The sequence below is a fragment of the Leuciscus leuciscus genome, assembly GCF_965113295.1.
Source record: "Leuciscus leuciscus genome assembly, chromosome: 10".
In the NCBI taxonomy this organism is placed as follows: Eukaryota; Metazoa; Chordata; class Actinopteri; order Cypriniformes; family Leuciscidae; genus Leuciscus; species Leuciscus leuciscus.
Window position 1 is genome coordinate 41,305,451 of NC_138734.1, and position 24,502 is coordinate 41,329,952.

General features: G+C 38.1%; 1 protein-coding gene across 14 annotated transcripts in view; it reads left to right on the top strand.

Moving 5' to 3' along the window:
* Positions 1-24,502, top strand: part of ryr1b (ryanodine receptor 1b (skeletal)) — a 112,146-nt gene that overhangs the window by 65,642 nt on the left and 22,002 nt on the right. For 7 of the 14 annotated variants that reach the window (XM_082181319.1, XM_082181327.1, XM_082181329.1 and 4 more), the window contains 19 exons: positions 710-791; positions 888-1,018; positions 1,102-1,422; positions 3,746-3,986; positions 4,097-4,184; positions 5,593-5,685; positions 8,141-8,311; positions 9,366-9,425; positions 9,890-10,024; positions 10,858-10,970; positions 11,053-11,149; positions 11,221-11,327; positions 13,855-13,906; positions 13,990-14,070; positions 17,833-17,932; positions 18,900-18,979; positions 19,133-19,209; positions 19,918-19,991; positions 20,686-20,703. In XM_082181319.1, the coding sequence (XP_082037445.1) occupies positions 710-791; positions 888-1,018; positions 1,102-1,422; positions 3,746-3,986; positions 4,097-4,184; positions 5,593-5,685; positions 8,141-8,311; positions 9,366-9,425; positions 9,890-10,024; positions 10,858-10,970; positions 11,053-11,149; positions 11,221-11,327; positions 13,855-13,906; positions 13,990-14,070; positions 17,833-17,932; positions 18,900-18,979; positions 19,133-19,209; positions 19,918-19,991; positions 20,686-20,703 (2,121 nt within the window). The remainder of the gene's footprint in view (positions 1-709; positions 792-887; positions 1,019-1,101; positions 1,423-3,745; positions 3,987-4,096; positions 4,185-5,592; positions 5,686-8,140; positions 8,312-9,365; positions 9,426-9,889; positions 10,025-10,857; positions 10,971-11,052; positions 11,150-11,220; positions 11,328-13,854; positions 13,907-13,989; positions 14,071-17,832; positions 17,933-18,899; positions 18,980-19,132; positions 19,210-19,917; positions 19,992-20,685; positions 20,704-24,502) is intronic. The other 7 variants (XM_082181325.1, XM_082181332.1, XM_082181321.1 and 4 more) reach the window with 3 other exon arrangements.

Here is a 24,502-nt window from a genome sequence, read left to right on the forward strand (position 1 = left end):
TCAGATAACAATAATGAAAATGACATAAATAAGTGTAATTTAATCTTATGTAACTAAACTAATAACGATGAAAACAGCACAAGTAAGTTGTACTATTTAATGTAACTTAAAAATAGTGAAATTTAATTTAATAGTGTAAATGTATAAAATATACATTAATACAAAGGGTGAAAACTGTGTAAATTAATATTATTTAATTAAATTTGTTCTGGAAACTCTTCAGCAAAATATAACGTTATAACAAAAATAACAATCAAGAGTTGTGTAAAATAAGAATATATATGTGAATAGTTGTGATATTGTAGTTGTAATTGAGGGTATGTTTATACGACAACGAAGTACTAAAAACAGAAAAGGTTTTCCTTTGTGTTTTTATGCGTTTACAGACGACAACAGTATCAAAATTATCCCTATTTATCCGCGAAAATGACTAAAAACGCTGTATTATGCTGCCAGGCCAGTAGATGGTGATGTCACTTTGTAAAGAAACATTACACGCCTATAGACTGATCACGTAATACACATGTGCATGACGTTACCGTTTTCACGAATTCGCAGTTTAGAAGTTTACATGGAGACGATAATGGTATCGTTCTCAAATTGAGTACTTTGAACCCGTTTTCAAAAGTTTGCATTTTCAGGCCATTTTCATTTTCAGGCATAAAAAGTTTCCCGTTTTTTTTTTTGTCTCTTTTCCTCCATCACTCAGTGGATGACTTGCAGATATCCTGTTATCGTATCATGTGCAGTATCTATTCCCTGGGCACTGTAAAGACCCCTCATGCTGAGAAGTAAGGAAACAGCTTCATGTATGCGCATTTGTTTCTATATGAACCGTTTTACAGGATGGCACGTGTTAATGAATGTTATGGTGTGATACCACACAGCCAAAGACCAGCTCTAGGAGAGTGTCTGGCTCATCTGGCTGCTGCCATGCCTGTTGCCTTCCTGGAGCCCAACCTCAACGAGTTCAATTCATACTCTGTGTACACTACCAAAACCCCACGAGAGAGAACAAGTCAGTAGCTCACTCTGAACGTATACCATCAATGGTTGTTGCGATCAACTAACGCTTCCTTAACTCCCTTATCCATGTTTTAGTTCTGGGTCTGCCTAGTCAAGTGCAGGAACTGTGTCTGGACATCCCTGAACTGGACGTGTTGATGAAAGAGATCGGGGATCTGGCAGAGTCCGGGGCGCGTTACACAGAGATGCCCCATGTGATCGAGATCACCCTGCCCATGCTGTGCAACTATCTTCCCCGCTGGTGGGAAAGAGGCCTGGAGAACTTCCCCGAGCAGGAGGGCAATCTGTGCACTGACGTCACCTCCGAACAACTCAATCAGCTCCTGGGTAGCATCATGAAGATTGTCGTCAACAACCTGGGCATTGATGAAGCTTCCTGGATGAAGAGATTGGCAGGTGAGAAAAAAATGGCAGTCAGTCAATAAGGGTAGGAATCAATCCAATTTTGATTCACAAGCTTGCAATTCGATTCAGTTTGAATCTCGATACTATAGTATATATCGACCCTGTCGATAGTCTAATCCAGGGGTTTTCAAAGTCTAAGACTGTGGGCCTCCCTTTTGACACAATTTCCCCGATATCGCAGAGCTAGCATCAAGCATATTTCACGTTCGTCCATCTGTGCAAGAGAATTTAACCCTTTAAGCATGCGCAATGTTTCGGATAGCCTAGTATGGCAAGTGTAAACACATGAATCGGATACAGTTGAAAGAACATGTAAACGGACGGTAAATTGGGCATCAAGACCTGCAGTGTTAACAAGGCCTTATTTTCAGAATAATAACAATTTAACTTTTTTACATTTATTAATTTAAACTAATTATTAGGCTATAATTTGTACCACTCTCCGCGCCTCCCCTGGCATGCTCTGGCGCCCCCCTTGGGAGGCGTGCCCCACACTTTGAAAACCCCTGGTCTAATCCATACTGCTGTCTGAAATTCATTTTTATTTATTTGACTTTTTCACTTGAATGTGTAGTATTTTTCAGCTGTACCTATTAATAAGTTTGATTTGAATGTTTTCTTTTGATTTGATTTTTTTTATTTATCTGTACTAGGGATGTCAATTTTCACAAATTCCCATGATCGATCGTCATTTAAATTAACGATCAATTAATCGATTAATCGTTAGCCTTAATACTGCGATATGCGTCTACTGCAGTGGCTATGACAGCATGACAGGGTCTGCAAATGCTGCTCAAAACGCTGTTCCTCACCAAATCAATGAGAATGGTTTTAAATATAAATAAAGGGCTAGTAGGATTGTAAAATGTTTCGATGTGATTGATAATTAAATTAATTATTTAATAATCAAATATAACTACTAATACAACGTCTCACCAACGCCGCCTCATATGCGCTTAGAATGTGTGACTGTTGTGGACGCGCTCTTCCTGGAACAACTGCACGCGCTGAATGAATCTGCTACCGTTAAACTGGAGCACTTTGCTAGCACGTTATTTATCTAAAAGAAACGCATCCTATATGAGATTAATCAGATATATTCAAAATAAACATAATATTACAAATTATATCTGCACACAATGACGCAAATTCATGCACAAGTGAACTTGAACTGAGTTACGTGCCATTCATTCAGAACTACTCATGTTGTGGACGCGCTCTTCCTAGAGCAACGCGACACGGCAACTAAACCCAAATAATTCACAATGTTTTATTACAATATTGTTCTCTTTATAATATTATGTAATATTACAGTCCCAATAGTCATTATTAGTCGTGCACTGCCGTTTGAGCTGCGCGCGCTGAAGCTGACGACTACAGAGTTAATTCTTAACCAAATGCATCCAATATGAGATAAATCAGATATAGATAGGCATACACAAAATAAACAGTATTACAACTTACATTTGCACAAAACAAAAGGCTGTGAATGCACACGCAAACTTATAGTCATGATGAAGGTGTAAAATGGTCCCAAACATAACTCCGGCGCGCTGGCTTTACATGTTCCGCGGTTGAGCAGCGCGCACGCGCATGAAGACCTGCTTAATCGATGAACGATAAGTTGTATCGATTAAATGTATTATCGACAATTAATCGATCGTCGATTAATCGTTGACATCCCTAATCTGTACATTCCTGTTGAAACATACTGTATGGGTCTTATGGGCATGAAATCCTTATCTGAAAATGGGCCACTCACCGGCCCTGGATCTATTCTTGGGATTTAAGAATCAATATCAGTTCATCAAAATGAAAATCAATTGAAATCGAGAAAACGCTATTTTCAACCCAGCCCTAGCAATCAAGACTGGTACGTTTTTCATCTTTAAACCAAACTTGGGTCTTCAGCCGAATTGTTGCTGAACATTGTCTGTTTTTTTTTTGTACTTATGATGTTTGTCTTTTAGGTTATTTATGTCTGAGAGTTGTACCAAGACAAATTCCTATCAACTTGTTGACATGGCAATAAATTTATTGAATTGAATTGAATTGAATTGACAAAGTTTATTAGCCGCTTCGCATAATGTTTACGCATTAGGTCAGTAGGCGGAGAGTAGGCGTCTTTTGCAGGTGTTCAAACGCATTCGACCACATGACACAACGAAAGCAATCCGGTTGGATGCGTTTTTGACAACCATTCGACCCCATTTACACCTGTATGTAGCGTCGTCCACTTGTGATCCGATCGACCAATACGCTTTTTCAAACCAGGTGTAAACAGGGCCTTTCTAACAGAGTTGTTCCTCAACAGTGTTTTCTCAGCCCATCGTGAGCAGAGCGAGGCCGGAGATGCTCAAGTCCCACTTCATCCCCACCATGGAGAAGCTGAAGAAACGCAGTGGAAAGGTGGTGGCGGAGGAGGAGCAGCTGCGTATGGAGGGAAAGACGGAGGTGGACAGCGAAGAGGGAACCATTCGTGATGAGTTCGCTGTGCTCTGCAGGGATCTGTATGCTCTTTACCCGCTACTCATCCGATACGTGGACAACAACAGGTATCGCTCATCCGCATCCTTTATTTCTATTGGAAGATCATCAACAGACGTACCTTTGAAGCCTTTGAAGGAGTAAGATTGTCTGATTTGGTTCTTTATGTCATTTAAAGGGCGAGGTGGTTGACCTGTCCTGACCCTGATGCGGAGGACCTCTTCAGGATGGTTGGAGAAGTCTTCATCTTCTGGTCCAAATCTCACGTAAGTCTGTTTCCTTAAAATTAAAAGAAGTTAAAATCTCGTCTTATGTCTTTCTTGTCTCTTGACTAGTCCCTTCTTCTAGGGATAAATCGCCACCATATCGGTATCGGCCAATATTTGAAGAGTTCAGATGCAAAAGCCTCTAAATGCCATCTGAAAATTTCTTATAGAATGATCATTTTTATCAAGCTCGTATATTTAAATTCAATAATTTCACTTAAATGGCTATGAAGATTACCTATTAATTGTCATTTAAGTGAAATTACTGAACTTAAATACACAAGCTTGATAAAAATTATCATTCTATAAGAAAATTTCAGATGGCATTTAGAGGCTTTTGCATCTGAACTCTTCATTTGTTCATTTTTAATGTTATCGTTATCGGTCCAATAGGAAAATTTGGTCGATATATTAAAGCTGATAAATAATGGATTGTTTCCTTCAGCTGAGACACTTCAGATGCGCACTGTTCATCATGATGGTTTTCAATTGCTTTAAATATGATTAGAATCACTTCAAAAAAAGAAAATACATTTAAATGCTACATGTGCAGCTCAAGTCTGTCGTATAGACTTCATACAATTATAATGAGAACGTTAGAATTGTGTGCTTGGGACATGGCTTTTAATGACATGACTTTTGTTTTTGTAATCAGGCTCTCAAAAATTATATAAAATTATTTGATTTAGATTTATCGGCCAATATATCGGTTATCGGCTTTCAAATATAAAGAATTATCGGTTACATTTATCGGCCAACATTTTCATATCGGTGCATCCCTACTTTGGGGGCGTTTACACGATAAACTTTGTATGCGTTTTGGCCGTTTATTTACACAACAATGTCATGTTGGGGCCCAAAAACGCTAGTTTCTTTGAAAACTATACTGTTATCGTCTCCGTGTAAACTACAAAAACTAGAATTTGTGGAAATGGCGACAGCATGCACATGCGTATTGTGTGTTCAACATTGTTTGTATTCACTGCTCTGTAGAAGATTTGCGTATGTGTGCAGGCATGAGGTGACATCGCCATCTACTGGCCTGGCAGCATAATACAGCGTTTTTAGTCGTTTTTGTGGATCCACGCGAATGGGAATCGTTTTGACAACGTTGTCGTATGTACGCAAAACTTTTCCAAAACGCGAAGGAAAACCTTACCTTTTTCAGTGCATATTTGTCATGTAAAACGTACCCTTAGTCTCCTTTCATGTTGTCTCCTCCAATATGTCTTCTTGTGTCGTCTCTTCTCATCTCTTCTAATCGCTTTTCATCTCTAGTCTTGTTTGTTTTGTCTCTTCTCACGTCTCTCATCTCCTTCCGCCTCTTGTCTCTTTTTCTTTTGTTATTCAACATAATTATCTAATGAGAATAATAAATATTAATAACTATTTTCATTTTACTCTGCAGAATTTCAAGCGTGAGGAACAGAACTTTGTGGTGATGAATGAGATCAACAACATGTCCTTCCTCACTGCTGACAGCAAAAGCAAGATGAGCAAGGTGAGCCTGTCCACTTACTGCCACTAACATTTGAGTCTAAATCTAAAAGATGTCCTCTTTTATTTACCATCTCCATCATATCAAATAGTTTTTTTAATGATTGATTTTGTTTAAAATGAAATGAAAATTGTTCGACTTGTTAAAACTCCATTTCTTCAGACGACTGATGACCTCGTGTCCTGTTGAGGACAGACACTGTTTTAGCTCTCGCAGTGGGTTTATAGATCCATTGAAGTTTTTTCCTGTCTGTGAGGGTGTAAGTTTTAACAGTGCTGTCTCTCTCTGTGTCCTGTCTCGGTGTGGATTCGGGGTCTGTAGGCTGGAGATGGAGAGGTCAGACCGTGTTTCTGCACGAAAAAAAAGAGCTGTGCTGATCGCATGGCGATCTCCCACACACACTGGCAAATACTCACACACACATACCAACCAGAAGTCCAAACCCTCATTCACTGCCAGTGTGTGTGAGGTGTGTTTGCCCTCAGCCATAGACTTTAGTCTCAGGAACATGGCACTCTCTTCAGCTGGATCTTTAACTCCCGCTGGATCTGAGTCCCATCGCCCTGACAGTGATTTTGATTGATGTGCCTCTGATGGATTTTGACTGCTGCAAGTTCTTGCAGACTTCTTTCACTTCTGTTGTCCGGTTTGATGTTAATGTTTGATCTTTTCCCCCCCCACAAGCTCTGGTGGTGATGCTCCCTCACTAGGAGCAAAAATACAAACCATTACCCATCACTTAATCGTCACAAATTTCAGGGAAATGTATGAGCACATTGGTAATGTAGAGAGGGAACATGGCTTTTCCTATCAGGGAACAGTTCTCATTACATCTCTCATCTAATATTTCCCTCCCTTTGTTTAATTCACTGTATCCAGTTCCAGTACTTTCTGTACTTTCTGCTCCTTTTATTTGATTAATGTGTCCATTTTGTCGACATGTTCCCCAAACCCAACTCACTTGCTCACTTCCCTTAAAAGTTTGTCTCTGTCAGGTGTTAGCTAGCACAAGGATATTATTGACTTTGGAGGATAGCACCTCCTCCTCTGTGCTGTGAGACGGCCATTACTGTAGCAGCATCTGTTATCTCCTCACCATGGGTTCCCTCTGCCTAATACACTCTTCATCTCGACTGATCTCTCCTCTTATCTCATCTCTTCTCATGCCTCCTCTCTTGATTTCTTCTCTTGGATTGTCTCAATCAGATCAAATCGCGATGTGGATTAGTGCGATTATCAGTCGCAAAGGCTGCTATTTATTAAACATTAAAGAAACAAGTTTGTGTTACTTACTATAACATGCATTTGAAACAACACGCAACACGTTTAAAAAAATTTGTTTTTAAATAAGAAGCGTTTATAAACCTGTTTATAAAGCATGTTACCCTACGTTTTCATCCAAAATAAAAACTTAGTGGTTTAAAATCTGAAAATGAAGAAAAAGATATTACAGATATTATTACTGTTATTTTTACAATTGTACTGTAAAATACAATTATTGTTATTATAATATTTTTCTTAAATACTTATTTTTAACTTTAAAGTATTCCTAGTACAATATTTCTTCTTGTTTTGTTTAATATTTTTGTTTCAAAATGGTAATCATATTATTATTATTATTAATCTATAAAATAATAATAATAACAATAATTATTATTAATAATACTATAATCATATAATAGGTATATCCTATTATCCTATATATTATTATTATCCTATTATCCTTCTACAATTTGGACTGCAGTACCCAGTTCAACCACTAGCTGTCAATATTACATACTGCCCCTTTAAAATCAAATTGCGCAGCCCTGCTAGTCTCTTCTCATCTTGTCTCTTGTCTCGCCTTATCTCTTTTCTCTATGCTAGTCTTTTCTCGTCTTCATTTTTCCTCTTGTCTTTGAAAGGCCAGAGGGAGCTCGTGTTGTAGAAGGCAACAGTCATTAATGGCGTCTTACAGGCACAGATTCAGAGAGTGTGTGTGAGGGATGGAGCGGCCCCAAAGCCTAGTGATGTTTTTAAGTGTGCTGTGCTGGAGGGTGGGCGACCTTACACTACTAACAACGAGACTGCTGTATGTTTAGCACTAACATTTCCTAATAAACTGACTGATAGAGTATAACATGCCCTTGAATCATGATGTTATTTCCCCTCAACGCTAGTTTGGTATATTTCCCCCAATACATAGAAATTAGCCACCATTAACACATTATTTAACAATGTAAAAGCTGTAGCTAATTATAATCTATTCAGAAAACAAGACACTTACAGAAGGGAGATGTTTACAGAGAATTGTTTCTATATTCACATTATTCACTTAGAAAGAATAATTTTAAAGACTTTTTTGTCTTTTTTTTAAACAAACCCATATTCATTTCCCAGAACAGGCCGTTTGTGGTCAAACCTGAGTTTCTAGGTAAGAGCATCGTTGTTTCAGTCTAACTCTGCAGGACTTTTCTAGGGTGGAGGCTCAGATGTTGAGCGGACCAAGAAGAAGCGTCGCGGGGACCGTTATTCCGTTCAGACCTCGCTGATCGTAGCGGCTCTGAAGAAACTGCTCCCGATCGGCCTCAACATGTGCTCGCCTGCAGACCAAGAGCTCATCAATCTGGCCAAGATCCGCTACTCTCTGGTACTTAGCCATGTGTTAACGCCATATAGAATGATTAGGATGGTTGATTTATTGCCAAACAACAACATTTACTATACATACTATAAAAGTTTGGGGGCGGTACGTTTTTGTGATGTTTTAGAAATAAGTCTCTTCTGTTGCTCACCAAGGCTGCATTTAGTCAATCAAAAACACGGTAAAACAGTGAAATATTATTACATTTAATATAACTTTTTTCTATTGTAATATATTGTAAAATGTAATTTATTCCTGTGATCAAAGCTGAATTTTCAGCATCATCACTCCAGTCTTCAGTGTCACATGATCCTTCAGAAATCATTCTGATATGATGATTTACTGCTTAAGAAACATTGATTATTATAAATGTTGAAAACTGTTGTGTTGCTTAATATTTTTGTGTGTAATCCTGAAAAATACAGTAAGTTTATATATATATATATATATATATATATTATGTAATACATTTTTGTAACATTATACATTTCTTTATTGTCACTTTTGATCAATTTAAAGTTTTTTTTTAATCCTATTGACCCAAAACTTTTGATTGGTTGTATATATTAAATAGCAGTGTTGTTTAAGTTACTCTTAAAAAGTAATTATTTACAAACTACTAATTACATTTTTAACAGTGTAATTAGATTACTGTACTAATTACTCTCTCTAAAAAGTATTGCATTACTAATTACTTTCTAAATCCCATATCAACCTCGACCAGTTGCACAATTCAAAGATAGACATGAAACTGCTATTTGAATTCTTTTAAATAAACAATATAAAGTTGCATAAATCATTCTTGAACTGAGCAAAGCGATTAAAGGGAGAAGGTTATATTAAAAACATACATTTTAACATTGGATGTTAATTGTTTTAGTCTATACAGTATTTAATGCAATTACATCAGAAGTAACTGTAATTAAATTACAGAACAGTTAAGAGTAATCCATAACTTTACTTTTTCAGGGGAAAGTAATGAAATTACAATAATGCATTATACCAAGTACTATTAAATAATATTAATTTGGTTGACTTTTTGGTGATTTGAATGTTACAGAAAGACACAGATGAGGAAGTGAGGGAGTTTCTGCAGAATAACCTGCATCTACAGGGCAAGGTAAGTACAGACACAGTCAAGTGAAGGAAACATCTTCAGGATAATCAAAATCCCCAAGTCATTTCACTCTGCGGCCATCTTTGAAACGCCTCTCGGTTTCAAGTACAGCTCCTATCTCTTTGAATGGGGAAACATAAAATTCTCTAAATCTGTTCACCAAGCTTATGATTGAATTTAATATTTGAAATGAACAATGAAATCTGACAACAGCGGTCTCATAAATTTTGTTTCCAAATGCTCAAATCATGACAAAAAAAGGCATTTTTCAGGCTAGACCAGCCAATGCACATATGCAGTCATTAGCGAACACTCAGAACACCGACTTCCGATTGGCTCTTTTATTTATAATGCGGGATTTACTCCGTCATATTGCTTGTTGCACTTTCTCCCATTCATAGTGATGTGAGTGCACCTATCTAAAGTCTTTGGTGAATATAAGTGTCTGCATGTATACATCTCTGTAGGTTGACGACCCGTCCATGCGCTGGCAGATGGCTCTGTATAAAGAGACCTCAGGTCAGGCTGAAGACGCTGATGCACCGGAGAAGGTTGTGAAGAGAGTTCAGGAGGTTTCAGCTGTTCTCTACCACATTGAGCTGGTACGGCCTGTTTGCACATACACATACAGTTACACACTATTTTTCCTTAGCGTTAAAGGGATACTTTACCGTTTTTTCATATTAAACTATGTTATTCCCTTAACTAAGACGAGTTGATACATACCTCTCTCGTCTCAGTGCGTGCACTAAATCCCTCTGTCTTGCGGCGAAACTTTGTTAGCACTTAGCTTAGCCCAGTTCATTTAATATGGGCCAAGCAGAGAAGCTACCAAACACCTCCACGTTTTCCCTATTTAAATACAGTTACTCGCGAAGTGTAACTCAACCTAGAACGGTGACACAAAACAAAACGTTGCGCTTTTCTAAGCGTGTAAAATGGATAACTATTTTGTATGGCGGAATACCATAGCAAGTGCTTGTAAGCACTTCGACTTGGCGCAGTAATATCTTCACTCGTGAAAAATCCTCTCACCGGCCCCCGCTCCCTCTAGTGAAGATATTACTGCGCCAAGTCGAAGTGCTTACAAGCACTTGCTATGGTATTCCGCCATACAAAATAGTTATCCATTTTACACGCTTAGAAAAGCGCAACGTTTTGTTTTGTGTCACCGTCCTAGGTCGAGTTACACTTCGCGAGTAACTGTATTTAAATAGGGAAAACGTGGAGGTGTTTGGTAGCTTCTCTGCTTGGCCCATATTAAATGAACTGGGCTAACAAAGTTTCGCCGCAAGACAGAGGGATTTAGTGCACGCACTGAGACGAGAGAGGTATGTATCAACTCGTCTTAGTTAAGGGAATAACATCGTTTAATATGAAAAAACGGTAAAGTATCCCTTTAAGCCATTTCTTCATCCTCTTCATCTTCCATCAGATTGAGCATGCATTCAAGTGCAAGAAGACAGTTTGGCACAAGCTTCTGTCCAAACAGCGTCGCAAGGCAGTGGTGGCCTGCTTCAGAATGACGCCACTGTACAACCTCCCCAAGTATGAAGACACACATAACCTCAGTTTAATGATGTCCAGGAGTGAATTGGGCTGCACAAATGTGATTTTTCTTTAACTCCAGGCACCGGGCGTCTAACTTGTTCCTTGACGGTTACAAGCGCAACTGGATTGAAAATGAAGGCTACTCGTTTGAAGACAAGATGATAGATGACTTATCCGTAAGTTTGTATATCTGCTCCCTGTTTACATCCTGTTGAGCGCAGTTTGTTCATAGCATTGGTTTGTGCAGAAAGCACTGGAGCAGGAGGAGGAAGAAGAGGAAGAAACCGAATCCAAGCCAGACCCCCTTCATCAGCTCATCCTTCACTTTAGCCGCACCGCTCTCACCGAGAAAACGTAAGTCTCTCCGTCTTGACACAGTATTTCTCGTCAAGTCAACTCACATTTATATATATAGGGCCCTATTTTAACGATCGGAAATGCAAGTATCAAACGCGAAACACAAGTAACTTTGTGGGCGGATTATACCGGCGGGATACCTCTTGCGCCCGACGCAAATCTAAAATGGGTTGGTGAGAAGTAGTTTCATTACTCACAGGTGTGGTTTGGGCGTAACGTGAAATAAACCAATCAGAGCGTCATCTCACATTCCCTTTAAGAGCAGGCGCGCTTGTTCCATAGCGGGTTGCTATTATAATGGCGGATTTGCCAGGAGCGGTTCACAGCCGAGGAGACCGACGTTCTCGTCAGGGCCGTAAAACACAGAGAAGTGACATTGGGGACGGAGAAACCCACCCAAATTAGCTTCGGTTAAACAGGTGTATAATAATTTTGGTAAATATGTAAGCTAGATTTATGCCTATTTTTTCACATCTTCATGGACACCACAATGATTTCCCTCATGTGGAATATTTTTTCTTGTAATTATGTATGGGGTGGTGGTGGCGCAATGGATAAGACACATGCCTTTGGTGTGAGAGACCCGGGTTCGAATCCACTGTGAGACACCAATGTGTCCCTGAGCAAGACACTTAACCCCTAGTTGCTCCAGAGGCGTGCGACCTCTGACATATATAGCAATTGTAAGTCGCTTTGTATAAAAGCGTCAGCTAAATGAATAAATGTAAATGTAAAAATGTATGGTTTGCAAAAATGTCAACTGCTGCGTCTGTGTAGAGTAGAGAAGCAAAGTGTATGGCGTTGTGCACACGCTACATTATGGCCAAGCATGCACCCTTAAAATAGCATCTGAACGCGCCACTGACTTTAACTAGGTTTTTCCTGGTCTGTGGCGGAATTGTTTTCTGGAACTGCAAAATAGCACCAGTGAACGTTTGCGCCGGAACACGCCTCCTCTTTTCGGTGAACCGCCCCCGAGTTCATTCCCTAATTTACCGACGTGCGTCTGTGGAGAAAAGTCTGCTGTGCGTCGGGTGCAAAATAGGAATGATACATGCGTCGGTGTACAAAGTCAATTGCGCTGTGTGCAAGATAGGGCCCATAGTGTGTTAAACAATACAGATTGTTTCAAAGCAGCTTCACAGAAATAAACAAGAATAATAACAGTGTTGCAAAATTAATTACAGCTTCAGTTATTAAAGCTGCTCTACAGCAGACAGTTCTCAATATTCAGATCAAATTAGCTCAATAACAGTGTCAATGTTGCAAAGTTTATCAATTATAAAACAAATTCTGTTCATTTATAAAGCAGCTCTACAGAAGCCAATAGTATTATTCTGCCCTAGTCAGTTCAATTCAGTTCAATGACTATGTTTACATGTATCCTTATAATGGGATTTTGGCAATATTGCGATTAAACTTCATGCAAACACAATACTTTGATCAAACTAATGCTATCAAGCTCATAATTGTAGTAACCACAGTCACATTAAACTATGTGAAGTACGCACAATAAACAGGCATGTAAACCTTAATCACATTATTACCGCTCTGACCAAAGTGTGCATGTGCTCGGACGTACACGGATGACGTGTTATACACATAATCTTCATGAATGAATGTGACATCATTCTGAAGTTTTCCCTCCACTCCGAATTGCTGAACTCTGTCAACACAGCTCACTGCGCAGTCTCTGCTCCTTGTCTTCATCCAGAGACGGTGTGAAGAACGCGACTGCAGTGAAGGCAACCCCAGTGACAGCAGCAATGCTATGTTCATCATGGTGCCGAATAATACAATAGAAATGTTCATAGAAATGTGTTTTGTATTTGACGAAAGTGGATTAAAACAGTGCGCGACTGTATGTGAGTTCCTCATTTGTGCTATGCATTGGCGTATGTGAAGAAGGGCGTTAAAAATAATAATAATAAAAACTGATAATTTCCATAATGACCAACACAATCTACCAAGAGCAGTGCAAATTAGTGTCTGGTTTAAGACATGCTTTTTTTTGGGCGGTAAATAATGGCGCAAATACCAGTAAATTGACGAGCATAAACCTTAGTAAATCACCTTGCGTGATTCATTTAAAACTTTCCTCTCATAAATTTTGCATCTGAAAGGGAAACTCCTACAAATGCATATGCAATAAGGTCAGCCGCAAAAATAATCCTGTCCACGTCATTTCAGCGCAAATTTTTTACTGCGGGTCTTTAGAAAAATCCTGACAGTCGTTTTTTCAAACACCAAAAGAGGGTTTGCACTGACACAAGCTGTTAGTAAATCTGGCTCTAAGTCCTTACTCTGATTATTGTAAAAAAAGAAAAATCACATTATTGGTGCACATGTAAACGTATTCATCAAAGTTCATCAATTCCAAAACTCCTTCAATGGCAGCTTTACAGAACACAGCAGTTTTTTTCCCCGTGCAATTCACTTCCAGTTATGTTCTCATCCAATACTTTCAGTGCAATAAAATCGATGATATTTGTCAAGTCTCACATTTGTTTCCTCCCTACTGCAGTAAACTTGAAGTGGATCATCTGTATATGTCATATGCTGATATCATGGCAAAAGTACGTGGTAAATGTAACTTTTAAGATTTTATTTTGTAGACTTTCATAGAGTGCAAGCTAACCTTACATATCTCTCCCTGCAGAGCTGCCACATTGGTGAGGAGGACGAAGGGGGAGAGGAGGGGGGCGAGGAGCCAGCCTTTGAGGTGCGACAGGCAGAGATGGTATGGGGGGGCCTGGGGCTGGGGCCATGGGAGTCAGCGGAGCCAACAGCTACAGCTACAGCTCCTGCCACGCACTGAGTGAACACGTCCAGAACCACTGCACCCCGCACACTCCATGTCTCTCATCCTCTCATCTCTCTTTCTCCTTCTCTCTTTTTCTATACCTGTTGTGGACTGATCTGTGCACTCCTTTGCTGGATATGAGTCTTTGTCTCGTTAACAGTTTTATGTTCGTGTTTATTGCATGACTTGAGAGAGTGCAGAGAGATGGCTGCACACAAAACAGAACAAGACATGCTGAACACATCAGTTTTGACCAATTGTCGACCGATGATCTTTAAAAAGGAAGCTAACAGAGGTGTGAATAGTTTTCTAGCACTTTCCCCCCGAGCCAGGAGACCAATAATGTGAAGTATTTGCAAAATAGGCCTCAAAACTGCATTGTTGATCTCTCTCTGGCTGCTTAGAGTAGTGTATTACTAGCGCTGTTGATGAGATCTGGAGTGTGTGTTTGTGTGTGAGACTCAAGTTCGCACTCATACACACACTCAACGAACACCCTTAACTGGTCTCCTAATACATTACCAATCCCACCTCTCCAGAACCCTATCTTCTCTGAATTTGTTGGCAGTCGCCTGTAGTTTTACATTCCGTCTGCATCTTCTGTATCTCACAGCTTTAATGACCTACTAACCCTGAGGACTTTTTGACTTTTTTGTCCTTCCTGTTGTGATTTAAATTCAGAAAATGTATCTTCACCTTCTCACCTCGCCACAAAAATTCAGGTTGAGGGAGTTTCAGTTGCTCCATTCCATAACCTAGTGAGCTAACTATACAGCATTTTAAGGTACTGTATCATTGGTAACATGATAACTCAGGCTGTTCCAAAGAATAAGCCTCATAATTATAAGATTTATGGAAAAGGCAATTCCAAAAGACACTGCATGCGATTGGTTTCAGTGAAAGAAAAAATAATCATCCATGATGGATGACAATATTGAGAAATGTTATAGTATATAGTTCTACAAAAATCAATACAATATCTCCATCCTATAACAAAATGGACTATGTCAGACTAGTATTTGTGTGTGCTATCCATATTAACGAAATCGCAACCTCATAAAATAGTTACGTTTTCTGTGAGATCGGTTTGGAAACTTTCAAAATGGCAGTGGTTTCAGTTGAGCTGTTATTCTGTAATATTTATGTGTAATAATTTCTAAAATTAACTATTGGTAATGGCTTCATCTTTCAACTGAAGTTTTTTTGCGAACTCTCCATTATTGTGTCTCGCTTACAAAACAAAATGCTCCGAACAAACATCAGATCTTCCGACTCGATCCGGGATGCCATTAAAATGAACCATCCACTTGTTTCGGACGCTGGGATCCTTCTGAAGTCTGTAGACAGACGCAAACCAGCTGTTTAAACTGGACGCGTCAAAGCGAACGTTCTTTCACTCTTCCATTTGTCCTGTTGTCGACAGACTCAAGCGTGTGGAGTGTGTCAGAAACTGAACACACATCTGTATACTATTTTAGTGTAGACAGCGTCAGAGATTATAATGGGCTCTATTTGATTTTGACGTGACGCTCACATCCAGTCTAGGCGAATGCCAAACATTAAGTGACTGAACGCCAGTGGGCGGGGCCTATGGTGTGATGATGTATATTATTCGCCGATGACTTGATCTGGAGGCGGTCATATTCAAATGTATTTGATCGTGTGACGTCACAGATCCTGCAATATCAAAACGAGCCGATTGATTAAATAAATGCTTTGTTTATAATGAGGAGGATGTTTTAAGCTCTGAAACTTGCAGGATGTTTTAATGGTACAAAGACGTCTTATATGTCAAAAGATCAAAGCAAATTTGATTTCTCATGTCATGACCTCTTTAATAGTGTTATCATAGAAACACATAATTCTAAGTAGGATGTTTGACTCGTCATCTAGTAATGGTAATTACGACATGGCATGAATGCTGCATAACTGTTATATGAGTTATTTTTGGTATGAGAATGCTTCCTTAGAAGGTTGTTGTCCATCTAAGCTCGGTAGGTTTTGTAAGAGAGCTCAATAAAACAAAGCAAAGTTAAATGATGTCAGATTTCTGACATCTTACAGAATATGTGTGTGGTGAAGAAGGTTTTATGAAGGCTGACAGAATTTTCTGGATTTAAATCAGGCCTGTAATGTGATTATCTTCTGTGTCTCCAAAAGTGTCTCCATGTCTTTGTTTCAAATTGGTGTCTTTTTCTTCTGTACTCACCAAAGACTACAGTAAAAGCCTGCACAGACACACACAAACACATTCAGAACTTCACATTACAGAAAGAACACACTTGACATTTTCCATAAAAATAAAAAAAAAACCAGGAAAAAATGTGATTCATTACAAAGATTTCCAATAGACTATTAAACCACACATGTTGTAGGACATGGCCTGGCTCTCAGGGCGGGGGGGTGGGAGTGGGCGGGGCTTCTTGCTGGGGTTGGGGTTTGGCGGCGGGACGCTTGGGTGCTTTTAGGGGTGGGTTCAGCTTAAAATAAGCGCGCTTCATGCATTGTATGTACTTGTATAATCCTTTTTGTCAACAGGGTATCATCACCACCAAATTTCAAATGGCTAACTTCGATAAATGTTCAACACTACAGAGAACAATTTCTTCAGTTTATTGTAAGATGTATTATTATTGTGAATATGCTGTTGCCGTAACAATATGCTACATTAATCCAATATCCTAAATAGCATACCCTAAGACATTGACAATTAATAACGATCTCAGACAAGAATTCGCAATACAGGAACTTCTAAAAAGTAGCCAATACTGCAGTATACTCATATGCTTTTATTTTCTAGAGCTCAGGTTTGCACCGGGATGATTATATCATGTTGTATTTTTACTACCATTCAAAAGTTTTAGGGTCAGCAAGATTTTTTTCATTCACTTGATCAAAAGAGACGTTTTTTTTTCACAGTTTCCTCAAAAAATAGTAAGTGCCACAACTGTTTTGGACATTAACAGACTGGAATAATGACTGTTAAAGAAACAGTTATTTAATGTTATAATACTATTTCACAGCATTAAAATTTTTCTATATTTATTTATCAAATAATTGAGACATTGAAATCCCCAAATGGTCCCAAAAGTATATTTTTCATATGATTATACATTTTTCACTTACTTTTAATAATAAATTGATAATGCCTCTCTCATGTCATACCCGGCTGCCGTGAGCTGAGACAGCAGTCGTGGTGTGAGGGTTTGTGAAAAATGTGGTAAAAACAGAGGGAAGAGCCAGTGTAACCACACAGATGTGTCTCACTGTTCAGGGAGAGCAGGTCTGCTTGCTGTAGTCTAACGTTTGTGCCAGTCAGCAAACGTGAATGGCTCAAATAACGGACACATTACTAATAGCACTTGTGTTTTGGATGTAAAGGGTGTGTGTGTGTGTGTGTGTATGTAGATGAATGAAGAAAAACAAGCATAAGTGCTGATTAAGAAGTAAAAACTTATATAAAAAAACAGTAAGCACACTTTTTTCATTAATAATTGTAAGACATTCAGCGAGAAACCAAATTCAAAATAGCTCTTTTAAACAACATCTTTACTAGATAAGATTTTCATGATCCTTCTTCTCATATATAGTGTATAGTGCTTGACGTATGAGTGTGTGTGTGTGTGTGTTGGATGATTGTGGGGCAGGGGTGTTTAGAGCCTGGCATCATTCTGACTGGACTTTATTTCTGTCTAACAGGAGAAGGAGATGGAAAAGCAGAGGCTTCTGTACCAGCAGTCCCGTCTACATGACCGTGGAGCGGCGGAGATGGTGCTGCAGATGATCAGTGCCTGCAAAGGTGAACACACAATCAAAAAATATATCACGTTTTCAACATTGATAAGAAATATTAGTATATACATTAGTAAATTAATGTTAATATATAGTAGCCTGGAAATCTAGACCTAAATCTGAAAGATTAATGGTCTGGCATCGACTAATGAAAATCGGCCAGCTCGAGGGGCGGCACCAAGCATGCATTTGAAAATCTCACTGCATGCAATTGGATAACACTACGACCAATCACAACAAGCCCCATACGCTTAGTTACCAGCGGAGCTAACTGGGAGATTAGACTCTTGCCGTATCCGGTTTGCAGAACAGCAAAAACACCCTTCTTGCAAAGGAACGATTCGAGCGCCATCTTCTGTTCCTCTTTTATATAAAAAGCCAAGTCTAACTCGTTCATTCTAGCGGCCAAAGCCGTTTCAAACAACTGGTGTTCATCCATAGCCATCTTGCAATGTTTACTAATGACTTCGACGTCACAGCGCTGTCGTCATCTCGCCTCTGACCCGCCTATATCAGATAACCCGATGTGATTGGTGCAGCTCAGATACAAGGGCATATTTAATGAGCATCATTACTCGACGCCAGAGTAACTCGCTGAGCAAATTCAACTTGTGCTCTCGCGAGAACTCTGGATTACCAGGGTAAATATATAGTATGTCAATATGAAATTTTTCTTGAGCATCAAATCATCTATTAGAATGATATCTGAAGGATCATGTGACACTGAAGACTGGAGTAATGATGCTGAAAATTCAGCTTTGAATAGAAATAGAAACCAGTTATTTTAAAGTTTGTTCTGTATTTTTAATCGAGTAAATGCAGCCTTGGTTGAGCATAAGAGACTTATTTCAAAAAGATTACAAATACTTTTGAACAATACTAGTGTAAATTATTCTAGCTGATATCTTTACCAGTTTGCCTAGCAATCACAAGTTTGGTCAAATATAATTGTCTCTGTAAATGTGTCGTCTCAGGTGAGACAGGAGCCATGGTGTCCTCTACTCTCAAACTTGGCATTTCCATCCTCAACGGTGGCAACTGTGCTGTTCAACAGGTCAGCTTAAAGCACTCCCTCTATCGCTTCAAATAATGTTCCTGTTTAATGCCTGAAACATGTTGCCAGGCTACACGTAAGACCTGGTTGTTCTCACAAATCATTGCATGGACAGATAGTTTAAATCAAAGACTGTATTGATGTCTGTGACAGAGGATGTTGGACTACCTGAAGGACAAGAAAGATGTCGGCTTCTTCCTGAGCTTGCAGGCTCTCATGCAAACCTGCAGGTACATGACCATCACTTTCTTTTATTTCATTGTTAACTTGAGAAAGATATATATTACTGTTGTCAATCTATAAAAAAATAAATAATCTGTAATTAATCGCATTTAATCACACCTAACATTAATCACATTTTTATATTGTAATAATTTCTCAGTTCTCATCTCTAAATTAATGTAGAAACAACATGAAGACAGTATATTTTAAATATTTGATCTAACAGGTAGGAAATATTTAGAAATTGAATAAAGTTATCAAACACAAACACTTCACTGCATAAATTACAGATTACATAAAGATTAATCCTTATTAAAACTACAAAAGTGATTTAGTCAAAAGTAGAGTTATTTTCTTTTTGTCTTTTGTTCTTTGATTAACATTAATGACAGACATCCGCAGGTTTATTAGGCCGCTGTCACTAAGATCTGACGCACATGACACGGATTTAAGTAATTAAATCCTAATTAGTTAAAAGCGTGATCCTATAATGTAACACTAGCTAAAGGATGACAGAAATAAACGGATGCTGCGTTAGTTGCGTTAAACTGAATAAATGTATTGCATGCGTTACACGTTAATTTTATAATATATATGATTTCTTTGACAATTATGTTGAACTATAGCAATATTTGTAACAAAGAGTGTCTTCTAGAGTGCTGCCTAAATGGCAGATCAACAATATGACATAAATATGGTGTTTTGTTTGTGTACAGTGTTCTGGACCTGAATGCGTTTGAGAGGCAGAATAAAGCTGAGGGTCTTGGGATGGTGTCAGAGGAAGGCTCAAGTGAGTCAGCATTCACACACCAGAAAACACATTCACATTCCATTTGCATCATAATATTCAGTAAAATATTTTCAAAATGATTGTAAAGATTGTTGGTTTATCATTTGGCCACACAGCAAAAAATATGTTTCTTAATCAGTCTTATTTATTGTAAAATAGAAAGACAAATTTAATGAGATAATAAGGTTTTCTGAATATATATATATATGAATATATATTTCTGAATATATATATGTATATGTTAAGTTTACTTTCCTTACCCCATTGCAATATTGTGTTTTAAAACTTATTTTAAGCATAAAATTAACAGGTTTATGCTTTAAAAATATATATATATATATATCGTTGGTGTAAGAAAAATAAACTTCATTATATATATTGCTTGAAAACATTTCTGTTTTGCTTCTGAAGTAAATATATCTTATTTTGCACTGAATGCATAACAGTTTTGTGTCCCACAGGAGATGTTTCCACTGTGTTCGTGTAAGAGTGTTTAATGTGCATTATCTTTGTTTCTTACAGAACCGTCAAAGTGTATCGTTCATGTTAGTCTGTTTTATTTCCCATGCCGGAAACCTTCAATCCTACAGTGTCCAACTTACTGCCTCTCTCTCTTTCTCTCCACCAACATCACTCCATCCCCACCTTCTTATATATGCCTCTCCTCTCCTTCTTTCCTCCTCCTTTTTTTCAGACCTCAAGCTAGAACGTGGTAAATAATCTTGCCTCTATATATTCATCGTCACTCTCTCTTTCCTTCTGTCCCATCTCCTGCTGTCCTCCTCCTTTTTCCAGCTCTTACATTGTGAAAACCTCCTTTCGTTGGCGTGTAGTTTACCTGCATTTCATTTCGTGCTCAAGGGAACTTAAAAGATAACTCTTCAGACATTGCAAAGGTTTTGGGGCAGTCGAATCCTTTATAGTTCTTTAAAAACAATATTCCACTTAATTATGCAGTTCTTATGATACTCTTATTGAATTTTGTCCCGTTATGTTAGCAATGGCTGTAAAGTGTCTTTGCGCTTTGCCCTTGAGTGCTCTATCACAGATCTACTGTAACTCCCATCATTTATTGACTGATTGAGAGCAAAGAAAGTGACGTTTGTCCTTTCTTTTCTGATCAGTTTTCTCTGAGGAGATCACAGAGAACTATGGTGACCACTGTCACCGAAAACATGAAATGATTTGCAGATTCAGGAAACTCCCCCAAGTCTTTGATCCACTGAAATGAGCCATCTAGCATTATTTGAACCATTCCCTCAAATAATGAGCTGCCATGTTAAGAAGGACACAAGCGTCTGACATGGCACACTGTAGTACACCTTAGAAATGATCTAGCTTCTAGATTGTAGAGCAGTTTGACTAACTTTCATTAATGGTCATCAATAACATCAACAAAACCCTTCTTCCATTTAATTTGTATGGCGTTTGCCCAGATTTGCTCTCCATTTTAGTGTTGGTTGCTATTGATATTAGACATGATATTTGGAAATAATACCTCAAATCATGTTTCTTTTGAGAAGAGGTGTGCTCATCTCAATGAACATATTTGAGAACTTCTATAGAATTTTTCGAGAATTTCACTTAGGAATATTTTTACGAACTTTGTATCAGATACGTTTATCTTAAGAAATCTCTTTCTTAATGAGTTTTTGTGAATCCAGCCATCAAAGAAACCGCTTAGCAACACTCACCCAATGGAGGAATCTAGTTATGAAATGGAGAGCATTTCAAGGTGAACACCTTGAAGGTTTAAAGGGGCTATATGTAAGAATTTTCATTCAATAATCACGTTTTTTTTTGGCAATGTGTGAACAGCTTGTAACAAAACTTTAAAAAGCGAGACCTTCCCCGACTTCAGACCTAGGTGGTCTATGAAAGCCTGTAGACTGATTTTTATGTAAAGGATTCGGGTCGTTTTTGCCGGGAAAATCAAAAGCGTTTTACTCGCTCTCGAGAGCCTCTCTTCCGTTCAGTGACACATGAAATTAATTCTTAATGTTCAGGATAATGCTGAAAGAGCCATTCTGTGCTGTAATGGCAATGTGTCATGCAAAGAAAAGGGATTCATTCAAACTATAGTGTCACATTGCCAGATCTATATAGTCTATAGTCTCAAATATACTTTATAATCAAACTATCATAACGGTGTAATTGTAATGATATTAGCGAATTAATTTTAATATCTGTCGTCATGATGCCGGTGAATTGCAGAGCTGGTGTAAACAGAACTGCTTTTTTCTCAACACTGTTATTTTTTTTATTTCTGTTATTGAGAGAAAAGCACGTAGCACATATTCACATATTCATCTGAACGTCGAGTGGACGGCGTCCGGATGTTCGTTAACAGTATATCGCTGCAACGGTATTTCCAACGTCTTTGTACTTCTAAACAAAAAACGAAAAAGAAGTTTGCCGTGAGTAAATCGAGGTATTGAATCACGCTCAGTCTCTTCGAGTTCGAGCAGTAAGTTGCTGTCTGCAGTTCACTCAACGGCCACCGGTGTCACTAATAACAAGGGTTTCTGAATTCTACATACAGCCCTTCTACACAGTTACTGAAAGCTTACATTAACAACTTACTAATTAAACATTCATTCATGCTTTATTTTGTCATAATGCTTATATCCTACTTCCCAGTGCATCCTAAAACTAGATGGCCAAAATGCAATTTATGATGTCTGTGACAAAACAAAAATATTTGTATTAGTTAAGTAGGGCTGCATGACATTGAAAAAAAAAAACCTGACATTGTGATATTTATTGTGATATGTTTTGCGATATGAAAGCAATTTCACAAGATGACTTGAATAGCTCTATTTGTAGAGAATCAATCATTCTAGGATGATTGGAGTGATTTTGTTGCAGAGTGAATCTGCATAGAAAATAATAAACAAATTACAAACGGAGCAATTCCAAGAGCGTCCTAATAAATACAATAGAACAAAGATGCAAATTAAATAAGCAGTACTTTGTTTTTCGGGTAAATCTAACAGTATTCAGGTACAAAAATTGAATAACCAAACACTGCATAGTCTTCACTGTATGAATTATATATAATTAATTAGTTAATTAATACAATTTATCTTTGTTAAAGCTACAAATGTTATTTTTTCTTTCTTTTTTGTTGTTTGATTAACATTGCTGACAAACAGCTGCTGGTATATTAGGCTGCTGTCACTTTAAGACGAATGCACAGATCCAATATAATGATACGCATCCGTTTTCTTTCTCAACTGTTTACAACACATAAGCGCCTGTGTTTACGAGGATACTCGCGAGACTTCATTTTTGTGTGCATGTGTCCATTCAAGCTCAAAAAGAAGAAAAAGAGGCCTGAACACAACCTGGTGTGTGAGTTCCAGTCTTCTTGCACTTAATGTTTAAGCTGACAGGACTTAAAAAACACATGTAAATGATAAACTTTCACTCTATGATTGTTAAACTTTGCAGTAAATCCGCGAGTCACATGCTTTCCGAACCGGGGGGAAGCTGGCCCGTTCGGATCATGAATCAACTACGATCCCTATACTTGACATCGCTATATTGATGCTAAAACAATATATCGTGCATGCAGCCTTATAATTAAGTCATTATAAATTAATTAAATGATTGTATGTATATAAATGAGATGTTTGGATGCAGTAATTATTTGTATTGTGTTGACATCTGTATTTTTCTTGTTTTTTATCTAACCTCATTTCCAGATACTCACTATCGGACTGATATATTGTGCTCTAAACTTGTGTGATATGTATTCTATGTTTTACTTCACATTTATTAATATCTTTGCACTTATTTTATTCTGAAAAGTAACTTCATTTATATAAGATTTTACCATTTTTTCTCCTCACAATGATATTTTTCATGTTTTTTTTCTTTCTTAGCCTTCCTCTTGTCGAATAGCATCTTATTCCATTACAAATACTTCATAGCACATTACCCATAATCCACCAAGGCCCCAACTTCCTCTGGCTCATGTCTCCCCTCCTCTTCCATGTGTCTAGGAGTGCAGTAGATCTGTTTTGCATGATCGTGTGTCTGTGTGCTGTCTTTTGTTAAGAAAACTCTTCTCCATCTGTGTCCTCTGTGAAGATTTCACAGTGTAGCGTTTCATTTCAGTGTCAGTTGTGTTAGTTATTCATGTTCCATGTGTGTTTTCCCTGAATATTTCTGTACACGTTGATGTTTGTCTTTCAGTCAGTGTATTAATGTTTGTCCCTTCAAAGTAGTTGTACCATCAATGTGTGATCTATCAGACTCTCTCTGTGTGTGTTTGTATGTGTGTGTGTGTGTATGTCTACTAGTGCTGCCATTCTGGGAGAGGGGAGGGCTTTAATCAGTTACTCTTTATTTTAATGGTCTCCTTTAAATATGCTGTTGACTATAAGTAACTTTGCAACTACATGTCAACTAACTCTCATTAGAGAGTGAGTAAAGCATAAGTATACTGGTAGGGTTAGTAGAAGAAGTTGACATGTACTTGCAAAATTACTAGTCGGTAGAATCTC